The 17841-nt window shown below is 34.8% G+C and overlaps 1 protein-coding gene across 1 annotated transcript in view; it reads right to left on the bottom strand.

Moving 5' to 3' along the window:
* Positions 1-17841, bottom strand: part of LOC140163015 (neuronal acetylcholine receptor subunit alpha-9-like) — a 174203-nt gene that overhangs the window by 20400 nt on the left and 135962 nt on the right. Inside the window, exons 3-4 of the mRNA XM_072186352.1 lie at positions 8596-8640; positions 8266-8375 (exon numbers count right to left, since the gene is read on the bottom strand). Of these exons, the coding sequence (XP_072042453.1) occupies positions 8266-8375; positions 8596-8640 (155 nt within the window). The remainder of the gene's footprint in view (positions 1-8265; positions 8376-8595; positions 8641-17841) is intronic.

Raw genomic sequence — 17841 nt, 5'->3', positions numbered from 1 at the left:
ATTCATATGATGTATATAAATGAGTATGAAATGTGCTCGATCATTGACATGGTAAATGCACATGACAATGGTAGTTGAAGACAAAATAGTCAACTGTGATTAGAAAATAAGAGTTATGTAATATAATTTTCATACTTTTGACATAAATTTGATTTGCAAGTCATACTCATAAGCTTATATTTTAATTGATTGTTAATATCCCATGAAATATCTCAACAGTACCACGCATAACGATAGAGTAACGTAAGTCCATGACTTCTATGCTAATTTAGTCGCAATGATATGATACTGATACGAATATAAACGGTTCCAAAAAAGTAAGTCCCCCCTAAGACATTTTAGTATACTCCAAAAACGGCTTGATCAATTCTCTTGTTTTAAAGTTTGGAACATAGGCTGATAAGTTATGCATCAAGTGAGTGGGTTTTTGTTGCTACTTTTTATCATCTTCATTGCAAAATGCAGTCATTTACGATATTTTCGGTCCAAAAAAAGTTGCATTTTTCTACATAGGCTTTTTATGCTTGAATTTGTGTTTGACAATTTGTCCCTTTAAGTGAGTAATTTAATCAAAAAGAATTAAGTTTCAGCCTTTCCTGATTTAAGTATCACACATTCAAAAACAGTTTTTATGGTTCAGTGAATAAATTAAATTGAATGCTACAGCTTATTAATGTCTTTCAATAATGAATAGGCCTTCCTTCACGTGAGATGGCTTCCAAGCATCGTTCTTCTCTGCTGTTTGTCAAGCTGGTTCCCCGCATGCTGCAGGATTTACTGCAAAGTCCTTTAAGGTGATGTAGTCCCTCACTTGTCCGCTTGTATCAAATTGAGTCTTGATAAAGGCCATCCAAATAAATGTTTTTTTTAACCATTCAAGGAATGACCAATGAAACAAGTGTATAGGGCCAGCATAAAAGATCTAACCAGGAATCTGTTGGTCCATTTGTTGATGAATAAAATTTCATAAATGGCTATATGATTACTCACTGAACCATAAAACATGTTTGAAAAGTGTAAAAATTAATTCATGAACATCTTAACTTAAGTTATTTTAATTTTAAAAAAATAGAAACATTCCTTTTTGATTAATTTTATTCAAGTGAATGAGGTCTGAAACCAAAAGTAATGCATAAAAAGCCTATGTAGAAAAGTGCAGCTTTTTTTGGCCGAAAATTTGATAAATGGCTGTATTTCTCAGTAAAGATGATAACAGATAACAAGAAAACACCGTTCACCTGATGCATAACTAATCAGCCTATGTTCCAAACTTTAAAACAAGAGAATTGATCAAGCCGTTTTTGGATTATACCAAAAATTCTTAGGGGGGACTTATTTTTTTGGAACCGTTTATGTGGGCAATAGCATGCTTATAAACTAAACGAGTCAACGATGCCATGTCCTAGTGCGATTTTATTTTGCACAGCTTGGTGAAGCAGGTTACTAAGTAGATTATCCATGCTAGAAGACACTTGAACAAAAACACTGATGTAATTAGAATAGACACTAGCACAGTTTCTTAACTAGAGCAACTTATGCAAGATCCTCAACTTAAAAGCTTAAATGCTACACAAGCTTGGGGTATTCCAAACAATTCCAACCGTTTTGTAATGTTCTCGGCTTACTTCATATTAATGCTAGAAAAATGACAGCGTCACGTTTACGCAAATAATTCTTGTAAATTTCGTTATGTCATAAACGGGTCAAACAATACAAATCCCTAAAATTCAATTGAATTGATGAAAGAACATTTTAACAGCTCAGTTGCATAATTTTGGACGTATTAGGGATGCTTTACAAAAAACGGTGCAATGAACAAGGATGTAGACTTTTATTAAAACTAACACGAAAAAAATGTTTGTGAAATACTAGGAGGTGGTTACAATCTGATGGTAGACATAGCATTTCGGACGAGATACAGCAACTCTCCTTCAATTAAATTTAAAAATAACTATATTTCGTTCACTGAGTTTTCATATTCATTTTTTTTATATTTTGGTAGGTACTATTCCTGTTTATTATTCATTCTTACAGGGGCAGAAAACATTTTAAAATCTTTTTTCACGTACTATGTGCAGTCGAGTTGTGATTTACTTTGAAAGAGGCTTATAGTAAAACAAAACGTTATAATGAGTTTTAGTAGGTTGTTAATATACAATCATTACATACCACACAGTGAAATAATCATAACAAAAACTGTAACAATTAGAAAGTAAGTTAAAATACAACTGAACCCATCAACCAAGATATGTTCCCAACTCCAACATATCAATACCGCTTTCAACCATATTCAATTTTGACTTTTTTGCTGAACCATGAAATGGTATCAGCCTATGAGTAAATGTTACTACCTTACTAGCTTACTGACTAACCATTTGGTCTGAAATGCACATATGTGACGTGTCATGTCAAAAGGAGACACTTTTGGGCAGGATCGTAAATGGAGAAATAGCCAAAAATCTGCACGGGGGTGATTTTTTCACAATTTGGGTTTGTTGCGAATCTGTAATGTTATTAATGTTAAAAATATTGTCTGATAGTTTCAGACCCGAATATAACTAGCATCTTGTAGTTTTGGAGACATGTTTCAAGGTAATTCCTACTCTCAACATTGTGAATAATATTTTTAAAGGCCGATATCTCAATTTCCAATTTTATAATACCATAACTTACAAACTCAATATCTTCGCTTAGGAATGTCCGATTACATTGGGGAAAACGGCATTGTGGAGCAAAATATCTCAATATTTAAGATATGTAAAAAGCTCCAAATTGATAACCTGCCCAAAAGTGTCTCCTTTTGACATGACACGTCACATATCTCTAAATGCCACGAAGGTATGACGCCATGAGTGGTGTCATATGAAAGAGGAAAACATAAAGAATATAATAAAAATATTTCCAAACGTCAGAGGTCATCCAGGGGTCACAGGGGTCAAAAAAGGTCATTTTAACCGAAAATGCTCCGATTGAGCTTAAATTTAAATGCAATGATCCTTATGACATTCTAAACATGTTTAAAACATTTTAAAATTTATTTAAGGTCATTAAGGGGTCATGAAGGGGTCAAAGGTCAAGGTTTTCAAATGCTCCAATTGAGCTGAAATTTGAATGCAATGATCCTTATGACGTTCTAAACATTTTAAAAATATTTTAAAATTCATTTAAGGTCGTTAAGGGTCATAAAAGGCCAAAGGTCAAGTTTTTTCAAAATGCTCCAATTGAGCTGAAATTTATAAGCAATGATCCTTATGACATTCTAAACATTTTAAAAACATTTTAAGATTCATGTAAGGTCATTAAGGGGTCATAAAGGGGTCAAAGGTCAAGTTTTCCAAAATGCTCCGATTGAGCTGAAATTTAAACGCAATGATCCTGATCACATTCTAAACGTGTTGAAAATATTTTAAAATTCATTAAGGAGCAAAAAAGGTGAAAGGTCAAGTTTTCAAAATGCTTCAATTGAGCTGAAATTTTAAATTCTTTACTTTTCCTCTTTCATTAACACCACTCGGGCGGTCATACCTTCGTAGCATTTCGAGAGTATGTCCATTACAGACTCCGGGTGACAGTGGTATAAGCCTACCACAATATACTGCCGAAGCCACATTGTTCAGCTATGGTGCGGTTATCGCTCTAGTTTAAGGAGATAAAATGTAAACAGTAAGAGAAACTGCAGGCTAGCTATTGTTGGTCATATCTCACCATCGATGTGACCTACTGCAAACTATAAGCGAGAGCTCAAACAACATCCTTAAAATCATTCAATGGCTGGTTTTTTAAGGTTATTACTTAAACAGTCAATGTCAATGAATAGGTTCCAATGCCAGTTGGAAAACATTTTTGTATCGGTACTCCTACTTTTAGATAGCTTAATGTTGGGGCTTTAAAGCTATTTGTGACAATACCTATGGTGAAGGGCAGTATAGCGGAAAGACCATTATGAGAAGGAATAATTATGTATCATCGCAAACAACAGAGGTTAAAGCGAGGTATGTTTAAGACACAAAGAGAAACCACTTCTTGGCATGATATTTCCGTGGGACAAATATATTTTGCCCAACTCTTATTTAATAGAGCTAATTTGCAAATCTACATCTGGATTTACCACAACGTGAAATTATTCAGAAACACTACCAGATTGATTCTATTTGGCTTCTAATCATTAGGTTAATGGATTATTTCCTTCATTCATGATTCTCTTGCATGCCTTCATTTTCATCACGTTGTACTAAAAACAAGGCGCCAGAGCAAATCAAATCTTGGCGCCTCTTTTAGAGCTATTCAAAAGCACATCAACAACGAAGTGAAAATGTAACGTGGCAATATAACGTGTGACTTCCTCTGTCATCCAAAGCCAAAACGAAGTATCAATAAATAAATAACATAGCAGATAAGTTCTTCTTATTCTGGAAGCAGGTGTTTTGAATCAGTCTCTTTCCCAAGTTAACATGCATTATTTGCTTGTAATTAACACACCATATACTACGTTTTTGCTTACAAGATACCCGTGAGTGTATGTTTAGTATGCAAAGCACGTAGTAAACACAACATGATCTGAACATCAATCAATTCTATTGCCATTTAACATCAAAAGCACACTAGTTAATGCTTGAACGTCCTGTATTCCATCCAAAGCACACTTGTTAATGCTTGAACATCCTGTATTCCACAATTACAATGATTACTCGTAATACAATCGTAGATTAAAGGCCCTTTCAGTGATTTCACAGGGACATTTAAAAAATGGAAATTTGTCAGAGTTGCTTAGAAATAAAGAATAAGTCTACAGAATTTCATTAAACCACTTTTCCCTGAATACATCGACAGATTAGTCAAAAACAGAAGTTTTAGAAAGGTTTTCTACTTCAACTCAGATCGACTCGAGAAAATCGAGATTTTCGTACAGTGCGCCACCAATCGCCTGGAAAAACTTCCTAGTCCAGTGTTTCTAACACGGGGAAGTAGAGTCTAAATTGATTTAAAACAGACGTTTAATTTTTGTAGTAGAAAACAAAATAAGCAATTAAAGGTCAGTTAGGTCACCGAGGCAAACTAACGGTCAATTCAAATATGAAAACAGTTAAAATTGTGTATTTTGTTTAAAATAGTAGCTACTGATGTAATAAGTAGTAGAAACAATGCGCAACGCGTGTTGGTACGTGGAGAGTGAGCTTCTTTCGATCTCGAGTCGGACTTTTTGTACTGTCAGTATCAAAAGTCCAGAATCATGCAAATGCTTTATTTTGTCTAAAATACACGGCTTTCGACCGAACCACTAGCAGGCTATGTTAGCACATCTATGCCAATTACAAAGGTACCAAAATCTGAATTTTGATGATTTTTACGATCGTCCGGATGAGCAAATCACTGAATGGGCCTTTAATGTTCTCAATTATGGCTAATTTAAACTCTAAATAATAAAAAGTCCGTTTTAGAATAAAAAAAACCTACTTAGCACAAAAACTGTAAACTATTTGAAAAGGTAATACAAATAAAAGTGACAGGTGGTGGTAAACTGTAACAAAAACAATATACAGGCTGTATCAAAATGATTGTGCTTGAAAAGTGAATCATTTTCAAGAAAATATTAAAAATATAAAATCAATTTCATTAAATCGATTAAAAGTGTATAAGTACTACTATCTGTGTCTTTGCCGTTGTATTATGGAGACCTTGTTCTTTGAGTGAAGGAAGGTGATTTCACTCAGATCACAAAATAATTCGTTCTCTGCTTGCAAGATTTATTCAAGGATAATTTCTGTACTTTGTGGTCATACTTTTGCCTTAATGTGTTCAAATAATAATCATCATCATCATCATCATCGGCAGCCCATCGTGGTCGATGAAGGCACAGTTGAAGGCAAATATGAGGGATACCGCTCTCTCCATCCTTCAAGGTACTTTCAAAAGCTTTCCACTGTTTTCCCAGCATTGTGGATCTTCTTCCTGCAAGTGCCGATCACTAGCTTTCGTCTCCCATGTATCAACATCCATTTCCTAGTCGAATCACATCATTGTACACGCCACCAAGCCGTGGTTTCTCAACTTTGGCTCAGGTATGGATATCCGGCTGGAACTGATGGTGGTATACCAACACCTGAGGGTTTTCATCCGACATAAACGCGAGCATTTGACGCCCAAACGACTCGAGCTAATCGTAGATCCGTCCTTTGCGAGGTCCAATATAGGTTTCTACAGTAAAATCCATGGTTTTCATTTTGCTCTTATAACATTGTTGGAATATGTTTTTACTTTGTAGTTGGGTTGAAATAGTCATTTCCTTTCATAATATAAGATTAACTCCGAAGAAAATCGCTTGATCGTAAAATTCTTACCCAAAAATCTATTTTGCCACTACTTTTGTACAGAGCCAGAATTTTCCAAATTTGAGAGGGTACGCTCACATTATGAAGTCATATAAACATTATGTGTGGGACGTTTGTACTTATTTTCGTATCACTGGATAAAGAAGACCCATTAATATTTATATATAATTCGTAGTCCGTGTTACCAAAAGTGGCTCAGTAGGACGAGAGATAATCAGTTTAAGGCATTCCAGGCTGTGGTGTCACACATCATTTAAGGCACAAAGCTGTGGTGTCACATGTCATTCAATATTCAACGAGTAAAGTGCCACAATCGTGGGCTTAGCAACAGTACTACTGTTGCCTAGCCTTAACTCAAAGGTGCGTTGAAAACTTCGAATCAAAATAAAGATTCGAATCGTTTTGATCGTCAACGCTAGCTAGCAAATCACAATGTTACCGTCCTTTGGCGACCATTTTTCTAATCTTAGATAATAGGACATTGACATTTCAGGTGCTGAAACTAATGGGATCAAGCTAAATGAGTCCTTGACCCGATCGACAGCCTCGTCCTCCATTTTGCTTCATCAAAACTGAGATTTTGGTAACAGAAGAAAGCTCATATTTTTCTTATTGCGCCAATAAAATGTAACGTCTAAACATATGTTTACTTAAAGCAATATTATAACATTTTCAAACAAAATAGATTAGCATTTCTTTGCCATAAAATGTTAGCTTTTACTGTCAGATATATCCCCTTTTATTTTTGAGCCGAACAACTACTTCAAAGCAAAGAAAATTGGAATTTACTACCAGCGCACATGTTGCCAATACGTACCACTCCTTCGGTCATGTTGTGGTACGACCCTTTGTTGTGTATATCACCGTCGCGCACGCCGCGTAGTACTGTGTGTTATGAACATCGTGTATGCGTTCGACTAACAATTCCATCGTAATAATAAAGGGCTGAATCAGCCTTTTATTCAAAATCTCTGATTTTGACAAAACTACAGCACCTAGAGTCTTGATTTTTGCAGGCTATATTGGTTTAATAAAGTACAATTTAATCGTGTAAAAAAATGAAGACAAGACAAGTTTCAAAAAAATTTTAGAAATTCAAAAAATTCAGAAATGTAAATTTTCATGACCATATTTGGAATCAGCATGAAAAATGCATTAAAATGAGTACAAACAGGCCTAGTATTGATTCAGTAGTTCTTAAGATAGCTCTTGATATTTTGAGAAAATATTTCAAAACTTGAACTTTTTCCATGGAGGCGCATGGATAGCACGCAGAGCATTAAATGGTGCGTACAAAAACGTGGTGAATTGTGGTAACCACACCGGAAGTGTATGTACTATCCTATGGGGCTTTTTACTTCGCTGCTCCAAAGTTATGGAACAACTTCCAGCAGCCCTTCGTTCTGCAACATCTCCTCGTATATTTAAGAAGAATTTGAAAACATACCTGTTCCCATATTGACTTGTCTTTGTTCATTCTTTGCTCTGTAGTGTATTATTTTATTATGTATCATCACACTCAGGTCTTCATGAAATGGCGGGCTACAAAAGCCTTGTTGTATGTATCTATGTATGTATTGTTAGACACGTACTTGCTTCTCGTATCAAAACCGCTGCAGCAATATATCTTGTTTTAAAAGCATGTCTCAATGTAAGTTAGAAAATAGAACATGAAAAAAGGAATATGCCTTTTTAATTTACAAAACAGTGAAGTTATTGTACAATTACCTTCTACATGGGGTACACAACGATAAGATAACAGGTATTGATTTAATACAGGAGGATGGCCAAATTGGCAGCCTTCGTCCCACATCATCCACACTTTTCCGTAACAACATTCTGTATTGAAACATCTTATTTTTGATAATTTGTAATGTTAGAGAAGGCGGTCACCTTCCCCGTTTTAGGGTTCAAAGAATTTAGACAATGTACTTACTTGTTATATAGCCATAAGTCTGGCATCCACAATTCGTCCTTAGCTATCTTAAAGTTTTCCAGTCCTTGGTAATCGTATGGATCCCACATAAGATACTCATCAAACCACCTCTGACAAAACAAAATGATTAAAAAGTCAAGTGCCAGTAGTGACAGTCAGGACTTAAACCTTGTTTAAAAATGAAACTTTAAATTGATAATAATTTATTGTTATCATGAGCAGGTGTTTTAAACTGTGAGCAGGTGTTTAAAGCAAATGGCAGCTATTGCACAGCATACTCTGTTAAATTTACTAGAATGTTAATCTCACATGGGACAACATTTCACGTACCATAGTCAGCCATGCATTGATCTTGAAGGTCTCTAGCCGTTCATCCTAGAAACAAAACAAAAAAGAAGAATATTAGCACCGTAGGAAATTTACCAATTGAATTCTGCATAATTTAAGGATTCCACTAAAGGCTGCCGAGAGACATTTTACGTACACCACGAATCAGCCGTAAAGTCGGCCCGGTCAAATTTGTTTTATTTCGTGTTTAGAAAATATATATCACAAGCTTTAAAATGGACTTCAAACGATATCCAGAAGCGGGGTTATGGTTTGTTGAACTTTGCTCCTTCAACAAAATGGTACCTTTTTCGGTTCTGCATGTGTCTCTTTTTCCACATTGCTGGTAATAAATATCAAACAGTCATAGTTGGCGGTCATTTCATATTATCTCCAAGTGAACGAGGTTCAGGAATTCTTCTCATGTTGGTTATATATACCTAGACAAAATACAATGCTTTGTAACCCAACACTTGAACAGGATTTAGCCAAAGCAAACAAAGACTAGAGCTATTTAAGGATTCTATAGAAATAGGCAGAAGCTTTAATCCTCTTCAGCAATATGATTTAATATTGTTTGGTTTAAACAGTGTTTGACTGGCGCTATCAAAGAAGATACATGTCGCACCAAATTGACGTACTTATGAATACGACCTTCACGCACATTTTACACTGTAACTCAGAATACAATTTGCCGACTTTACGGCTCATTCGTAGTGTACGGCCAAATATTTTTATAACCATGATAATAGGGAAAATACAAGTTCTATATTAACAAAATGTAGCACCTATGTAAGAGCCAATCATTGCTTAGATTAAAGTTTCATAATATCTATACCACGTTTTGTTGATGACATTGATTGGACCCCAATGGAAATAACCCTCCTTTGAAGGTTTTCTTGGGTAATCCTAGATTTTTAATTCAGCCTTGTTTGATACATTGTATTTGTAAACATGGTAAATGTATATTTTTTTGTTTCTTTCCTTTCCACGTTCTTCTTCTTCTTCCTCCTCCTTCTCCTTTTCTTTCTCGTACAATTTCTCTTCCCGCTTCAGTGCACATACGTATAACTATCTCTCCCTCTTCCTACCTTTCTCTCTGCAACTGCTAATTCCTGTTTGTGTTTAATAACGTTGAAAAACCGACACAAGCAATATGTTTGAGCACTTGCAAAAATCTTACATGTTTATATTTTGTAAAACGGCAGCTTTTTAGAGTATTCCGTCTTACGGAACTTGTTAAAGTAGCTATCTATTTGGCATGGTTGAATGACATTGTCACGTGACTAACACTTCAAAACGTGTCAACTGGGATTAACACTATCTTTCAATTTATTGCTCAAAAAGCCGTTGGTCTGAAATTCACATCCGAAGAACAAGGAAAATAACAAATATGTAGTAGGGTAGAGTAAGTCGACGAACTATGAAATAGTAGCAATTACCAACTCACGAGAGCTGTAACGGTCCATTCCTATTGTTTATAGCATCACATGGTAATGACGTTGTACACTTGAGAAAATTGAACGCACTGTTAAACACAACTTGAGGCATATAATTGTTCTTATCATAATATTGAATAATACGTATTTGCAATAGCATTGTACTCTTGTATATTCCTTGGGGCTCTTATGTGTTTTTAAACAAAGCATATCAGAATTAGAATTAAATGAATATGTTCTTTCCTTAAATTAATCATAACAGAGACCAATATATAGCTTTATAACATTATGTCAATATTACCAGGGTGTCAAGACGCTGGATAACAATGGCAAATAATTGTATTCAATGTTTGAATAATTTCCCGTTATTTTCATATGAATTTACCTGAATTAGTATTAATGATATTTTGTATTTTTTTGATATTTCTTCACAATAAATATTGACTTAAAAATACACCTTTATTCGTAACTCACGTAATCGGTCGCAAGTTACGAATACCCTTTTACTAGACGTAACGAAGGGTTCCTGATGTGATTCCCCTATTACTTACGAAGGGTAGCGGTCGTAAGTCATTTTAATGAAATGGATTTTACGATGGGTCGTAAGGGATCTGGAATGAGCGTTTTGAGCATTTCGACAGTATTTGTTGTGGGACATTAGAGCACATCAGACATATCGAATTGCATTCTGAATACGAAGAATGTCTTTCTGATATATAATAATAATTTTAATTTTTTGAAATTCACGATATAATACAAATTTTATGACAAATTATTAAAATTTTATATTTTTCACATTTTTGATATATAACAGTCCTCGAAGTAAATTTTATAAATATAATGACATAGGGGTCCATTTCACTACCAACGTCGTAAGTTCTAAACCCATCGATGCGTTGTAAGTGTTAGTGCAATTCACCCCTGGTCAGTTACACTCTATGTGAAAGTGTTTCGGAAATGAACAGAGCAATTCGCCATAGAAATTACTTCATTAATCGGATTAACTACCATAGCAATGGTGAATACAATTTTGAATTATCGCCCTGCACTATATCGTTCACGCGGTACCTATGCATTGAACCATAGATGTCAAAGAAATGCTAATCACTCGCACCTGAAGATTAGTATATTTGAAAAGAGCGGTATTGTATTCAATCAATGTTTGCAGACATGGACAGGTGATTAGTGCAATCTGCTTGTAGTGCAGGGCGATCTAATAAAAAAATTGTATTCATCTATTGCTATGGTAGTTAATCCGATTGTTACGTCACTTCTACAGCGAATAGGTCATAATCACTCCTAACACTCATAATCACAACACAACTATTAAATGAACTTAACTACTTTCGGAGTGTCAGTGGCTGAGTTGTCTCTATATCTATTGTAATTATTGTTATTGTCCTCGCTATTAGGAAGGTTATCATATTACAGCAATGGCGTATTTAATGACGACCATTTAATACCTGAACTTATTAAATCCATCAGTACACTTTTGTTTTAACCTTTCTCCGCACCACGATGCAGGCAGAGCAGAGTTGCAAATAATGTAAACGTACCGCAGGTATATTACAATGCATCTTAAATTGATCGATCGAATCATCGACATCTACACAATAACTTACTTTGAACCTTTCCTTGTGGTTATGGAGTACATCATTTAATCAACACTTATTTTATTACTGCAAGATCATCTTTTAAATTGTTACCCAACCTGCGTTTTGATTTATCATGATATATCTGTGCAGCGAAGTTCAAGTATATGGTCAATTCCAGCCAAAGCGGGACAAAATTCTCTATGGGGCCATTTTGAAAATGTTTTCCTTTTCAATTCTAGACTTATCAAATGAGACGATCATATCTAGTGAATCATCAGGTGGAAGTGCCATCGGATTGAAAAATAACTTTTCTTGCTAGACCAAATAAAGTGTTAAATGCGCATATGCATGTTACCCACGAATTCAAGCCTTTTTCACCTGTTGTACGCCATAAAATTTCACTTTCTTTAATATCTTTCAATATTTTATGTGTGACTCATATACACTAGAAATCGGTGAAGACTTTGAACGTAAAATAGAATTTTATTACATATATCTACAAAGAAATATTTTGGTTATTACAAATTTTAAGAAAGAACCAGGTGTACAGTTAAGATTGTTTCAATTCTTCGAACTCTTTCCAAAGTGGCTGTCATTTAACATTACTGTATTATTTCGAAAGATTAGAATAAATGCTTCATATAAATATAAAGTTAGATTTTGTATCTCGTCGCAGGATGAGGATCTCGGATGGATTCGTGGGTAACAGCGTCTGGAAAATAGCAATTCCTATTAATTTTTTAAATAAAAATAAAAATACTTTTCCGTATGTCAATAATTCAGGCTGCAATGGCACTAAAATGAACTTTAATCAAAATACAAACTACATGGAATATTTAGAATGGATCATTATAGCATTTTGGGTATAAAAATCTTGAGAATAATGAAGTTGCCAAATTCAAATAGACAGAGCAAACAGTTTTATATTATTATTTTAGTAAAATCATTCCATATTTTCATGCAGCAATATTCTATTAACTCGTGTTTGACAGTTCCTATGAACTAAAACACTATCAATACATTGTTAACTATAATTTAAGTAGGGATTCGTGGATAACCAAAATGTTCGTGGGTAACACATATTTGAAGGTATGTATTGGTAAGCGGCAAAATGAAAATATTACAGAAGGTTGGAAACTATCATGCGGTTATTCCTCCATTGTGTTTCAATGACTCCCGTTTCTCTAACCAATTGCATTTACCCAAAAAATGGTAATTTAGGATAATCAATCAAAACTTCATGATACAGCTTCAGTATACCTTCAAGAGGACGCTATTAAACAGGACTGTTTTGGAACCTATTTCGCATGTTTTCAAAATGTTAAGATGCATAAGAAACATATAATTTACGAGTAAATCCTTGGATTCGTGGGTAACGCCGAATTCGTGGGTAAAGCTATAAGTACTGTAGTACCGTTTGGGGTTTGCGTTTCTTAGGTGCATAAACTGTAAGTACTGTAAAAATTATAGCATACCCATGGCTTGAATATGTGCTGATTTAAACTTAAAATAAACAATCTCCTTGTTTTTCAAGGTTAGCATCTATTCGGGATTCGTGGGTAACAAAAGTTTAAACCGTCGTAGATTCTTTTTTTAAAGCGGTGAACTTATTTTTACGATTTACAATTTTAAGCGCTTGTCAAACTAAATTCAGTGTCCAAAGTCATTAAATATTAATTTAAGTTATGGCAATTATATTAGCTGGACTCGTGGGTAACAGTTGATACGTGGGTAACGTCAAATTTGATTTTATGGAATTTTATGGGTAAAACGTATTTGCATAAAATAATCACTTGGACCTCAGAATTATAGAACGAAACTTCGTTTCATGATATAGTCATTTATGGCATATTCACTTAACATTTTTCAGAACGATCATTTTATTTTTGATACGCGGGTAACAAAATTATTAGCCAAATTGACTTAATGGCCTCTAGAGTCCACAAACTTCGGTGGAATTCAATCGTTTTACATATGATGAGAGATCATGCAAACGTCTTTCTAACGGTAATAATTTCATTTTGATTGAAGGACATTCAATGACATATATGGTGCTTTATCTTTGAATTCGTGGGTAACGCCAATTCATTTAAGCCATCATAACTTGTCGCCTGGTATGACTTGCTAGTAAAGGCCTATATGCACAAAGAGAGCACATTGGACTTGACATGATATGCTCCATCAATAACGTGATTTCCTTTATTAATGACATTTTAAAGTGGAAAGTTAACATAGAGAGAATTTTGTCCGCTTTCGCTGGAATTGACCATATACAAGTATTGGACCGAGTTGTGCTTCGCGGACTATAGGGATGTAGGATGAATCGAATTAAGATTATGGTTGTGTTAAGGGCTCGGCCACCCACCTTTGCACAGTATATTTGTTGGATCTGGGAGCACATCAGACACACCAAATTGCATTCTGAATACGATGAATGTCCTTCTGATATCAAATAAGTTATGGTAAATCATTAGAAATTTACATTTTTGACATTTAACGAGTAAACTCTATAAATCTAATGATATGTACTAAAAGTGTATAATTATGTATAGCTGGGAGGAAAAGCCGAACATCATATTAAAACTTTTGACCTTACTTATTGAAGATATACATCAAGATCAGGTCCCACAAAAATACTATGCAAAAGTTGGTGGTCGAATCCTTAAGGGTGCTGGAATTGGAGTAAGGTAAGGTTAGGGCGGCTACTCAAAATGGTTGGATTTCCTTACATTATTAATTAATAAAATTAATTAATACTTGTCCGTCAGAAGCTATATATTTAGGACGACTTTAGGATTTCAAAAATACAAACATGATAAAATTGCCGCATGTAAAGTCAACATCATTGCTTCACAAAACCAGGAAAGTACACCATTCACCTGCTCAGCTGAGGATGTTGATATGCTTGAGATAAAAATTTTAATGAATAAACAACATTCAATAACACGGGCGACATTTAATGAACTTTTAAATGTTCCGAAGAAGGCATCGCACTCCACAAAACATGCAAATCAGAGATAAAAACAACAGAAATAACCCTTATAAACATGTCGTATATTTGTTTGTAATTCAAAAGCATTTTTGTTCAGTTCAAATAATTATCATACAGGTGCTCATTGCTTATAATGTTTGAATGTTTCTAACGTAAAATGCATTTCTTAAATTTAGTTTGATGAAGGTGGGAAAGGGTTAGTTTATGATATGTCAGTTGAATGTGGGAGTCGCGATCTAATATTTAAAAAGACAATCAAGAGCCCTCTCTAACATCAATATCATGTATTTTCTTTGACGCAGACAAAAGCCTTGCTTTTGAGTGTCTTCCCATATCAGTGCCACATTCGATTATTGGCTGTAAATGCATTGATTCAAGTCTGCATGTTTGCGGACATTTCTACAGTTCAATACTGTCTTAACTCTCTTCACGCGGGTGTCGACTGCAGACGACAAGTTTTTAAAAAAAAATCAAAATTCAAAAATTTCAGAAATGCAAATTTTCATGACCATATTTGGAATCAGCATGAAAAATGCATTAAAATGAGTACAAACAAGCCTAGTATTGATTCAGTAGTTCTTAAGATAGCTCTTGATATTTTGAGAAAATATTTCAAAACTTGAACTTTTTCCATTGAAGCGCATTGCTAGCACGCAGAGCATTAAGGATATGTTGTCTTTATTATACACTCTACAGGCAAGGGGTACCGGCAGTAGCCTAGCCAGGTTTTCGATATTACTAGGGCCACACAATTGCAAAGGTCCTAAGTGTCTAAAGATTCAGACACTTTTTAGGTTCAAAAAGTTCATTATAGGACGCGATTTCTCGGTTAAGGATATAAACACACTAAACGGAAATAATTAATAGTATCATTGGCATTTTTCAGGTTTGAATGTATAATGGATCATGGGTTTGTGGTAATAAATTCTTTTTATGCAAATCATATCATATATGCCTGTTTGACCTTACAAACTGTCTTGAAGACTTACTGATAGCAAAATGAAAAGTGTCGTTATTTTACGTACGTTTCTGGTATGGATGTTCATAAATATAAGAACATATAGAGGGTATTCACGGTAGAACCGCTTGCCTCAGTCTGAGGTCATAAATCTATGCATGATAACAAAAACGTAGGGTTACCGGACCTTTATGCGTAATTATAGAGGGCCAGTGGATTCACTCTATCATTACCAAAAAATATTTGGAGAGCCCTTGGAGTAAAAACTGTAGGGTAATCATTGACAGACACAATGTCAATCAATGGCAAAAATAATTTTTTTCATTCGATCACAAAACAAACATTTTATATTAATTTTGAATTTAGCCTGAATTCGTAAATATGCCCCTCTCACCATTTTTTTAGGTCAAAGCTGCTTTTACTATTAACCAGCGAACCATTATAGAATCTATTTAACATGTTCAAAAACTCAAGCGAAAGAATGAGGCCATATTTTCGTGAAATTTATTTTGTTGATTTCGAATGATAATGTCATGAAGTCGTAAATTTTAAGGTCAAATTCCAAAAACCAAAACAAACATTGTGACGCAGAATTTGTTTACCTAATGTTTAAATACAATTTATTCTGTGAGTTCTTACAGTTTTCATGTGCAAATGAACTTGAATACTTTCGGGGTGTCAGTGGCTGAGTTGTCTCTATATCTGTTGTAATTATTGTTGTTGTCCTCGCTATTAGGAAGGTTATCATATTACAGCAATGACGTATTTAATGACGACCATTTAATACCTGAACTTATTAAATCCATTAGTGACACTTTTGATTTAACCTTTCTCCGCACCACGATGCAGGCAGAACAGAGTTGCAAATAATGTAAACGTACCGCAGGTATATTACAATGCATCTTAAATTGACCGATCGAATCATCGACATCTACACAATAACTTACTTTGCACCTTTCCGTGTGGTTATGGAGTACATCATTTAAATCAACACTTATTCGATTCTGCGCCCCTCCACGCGATGAAAATCAATATTTTCGCCCGGTTCGCGCGCATTTCAGCACAGAATTATTTGAAATATCAATAAGACCCATTTTCAACTTCATTATAACTAAAATTAATGATAGGCCATATTTGTGCAAATTTTCGCACGCTCCGCGCACAATCCCTAGCTACGCCACTGTGCTATAGGGATATAGGATGAATCGAATTAGGACTATGGTTGTGTTAAGGGCTTGGCCGCCCACCTTTGCACGATATATTTGTTGGACCTGGGAGCACATCAGACACACCAAATTGCAACTCATACGGTTGAAATTGCACATGTCCAAATAAATAAAAAGAAAGTTACCCACAAAGAACATCACGAATGACCTCTGCTGATTTTCCCGTAAAAAGTTTGTAAGTAATATGGAATCTGTGGCCGGGGGGAATTCCACTGGGAATTTTTTACGGGAAAATCAGTGAACTTCCAAATAACATACCAAAATTCACCATGTCACTCGTATAATGTTTAAAAGCCAGCGTCGTTTCTTCAGTATGACACATACTTCCGATAATAACTTGATACACAAGTTTGGCTCCATATCGTGGCACAAAGCAGTTGGCAATCGTTACGATGCTTTGAAACCTGCTTGACATGGGATTATCAACACTCAGATGTCATAAGACTATTACTAAGTTTTTTTAGGTATGAATGTCATCATAATACTACAATCATGGCATTTGCAAAAGGAAAGCTTTTTCGTAAGTAAACTTGTACTGTGTGTGGGTCTATTTGAGTCACCTTTCACAAATAACTAGAGCGATCTTGCCAAGTGTGTAATACAGGCCTTCACAAAGTTCACAAATGCCCCTACAGAAATCAAACCAACTCTAGCTGCAATACGATCACCTCTTTTGTTGAAAAGAAATCAAACATGTATTTCTTTCGGTCAAACCATTTGAACAAGTTATTTGCTTGTCAATTCAGGCTCATTTCGCTTACCTACAAGCGCGCACGATTTTCATCGAGATAGAAAATTGGAACAAGTGTTCCTAGCTCCTAGTAGTTGACGCGACCGTTTATTTTGTGAGATTCCCTGCCTTCTTGCTGCCAAAATAATGTGTTTTGCTATGTCTGAACAAATATACGTATGACTTCATCTTAGCATTTTGATTGATTACCAAATAGTCGCCTTTAAAGTCATTTTAATGAAAGTCATTGATTGTCATGTATCTGTATGATACATACTTCAGTGCTTTTGAACTTCAAACATGATAGTA

This window comes from Amphiura filiformis, chromosome 10 (genome assembly GCF_039555335.1).
Source record: "Amphiura filiformis chromosome 10, Afil_fr2py, whole genome shotgun sequence".
NCBI lineage: Eukaryota > Metazoa > Echinodermata > Ophiuroidea > Amphilepidida > Amphiuridae > Amphiura > Amphiura filiformis.
Note: the sequence above shows the minus strand (reverse complement) of the source record. Positions and strands in the feature narration are given on the sequence as shown.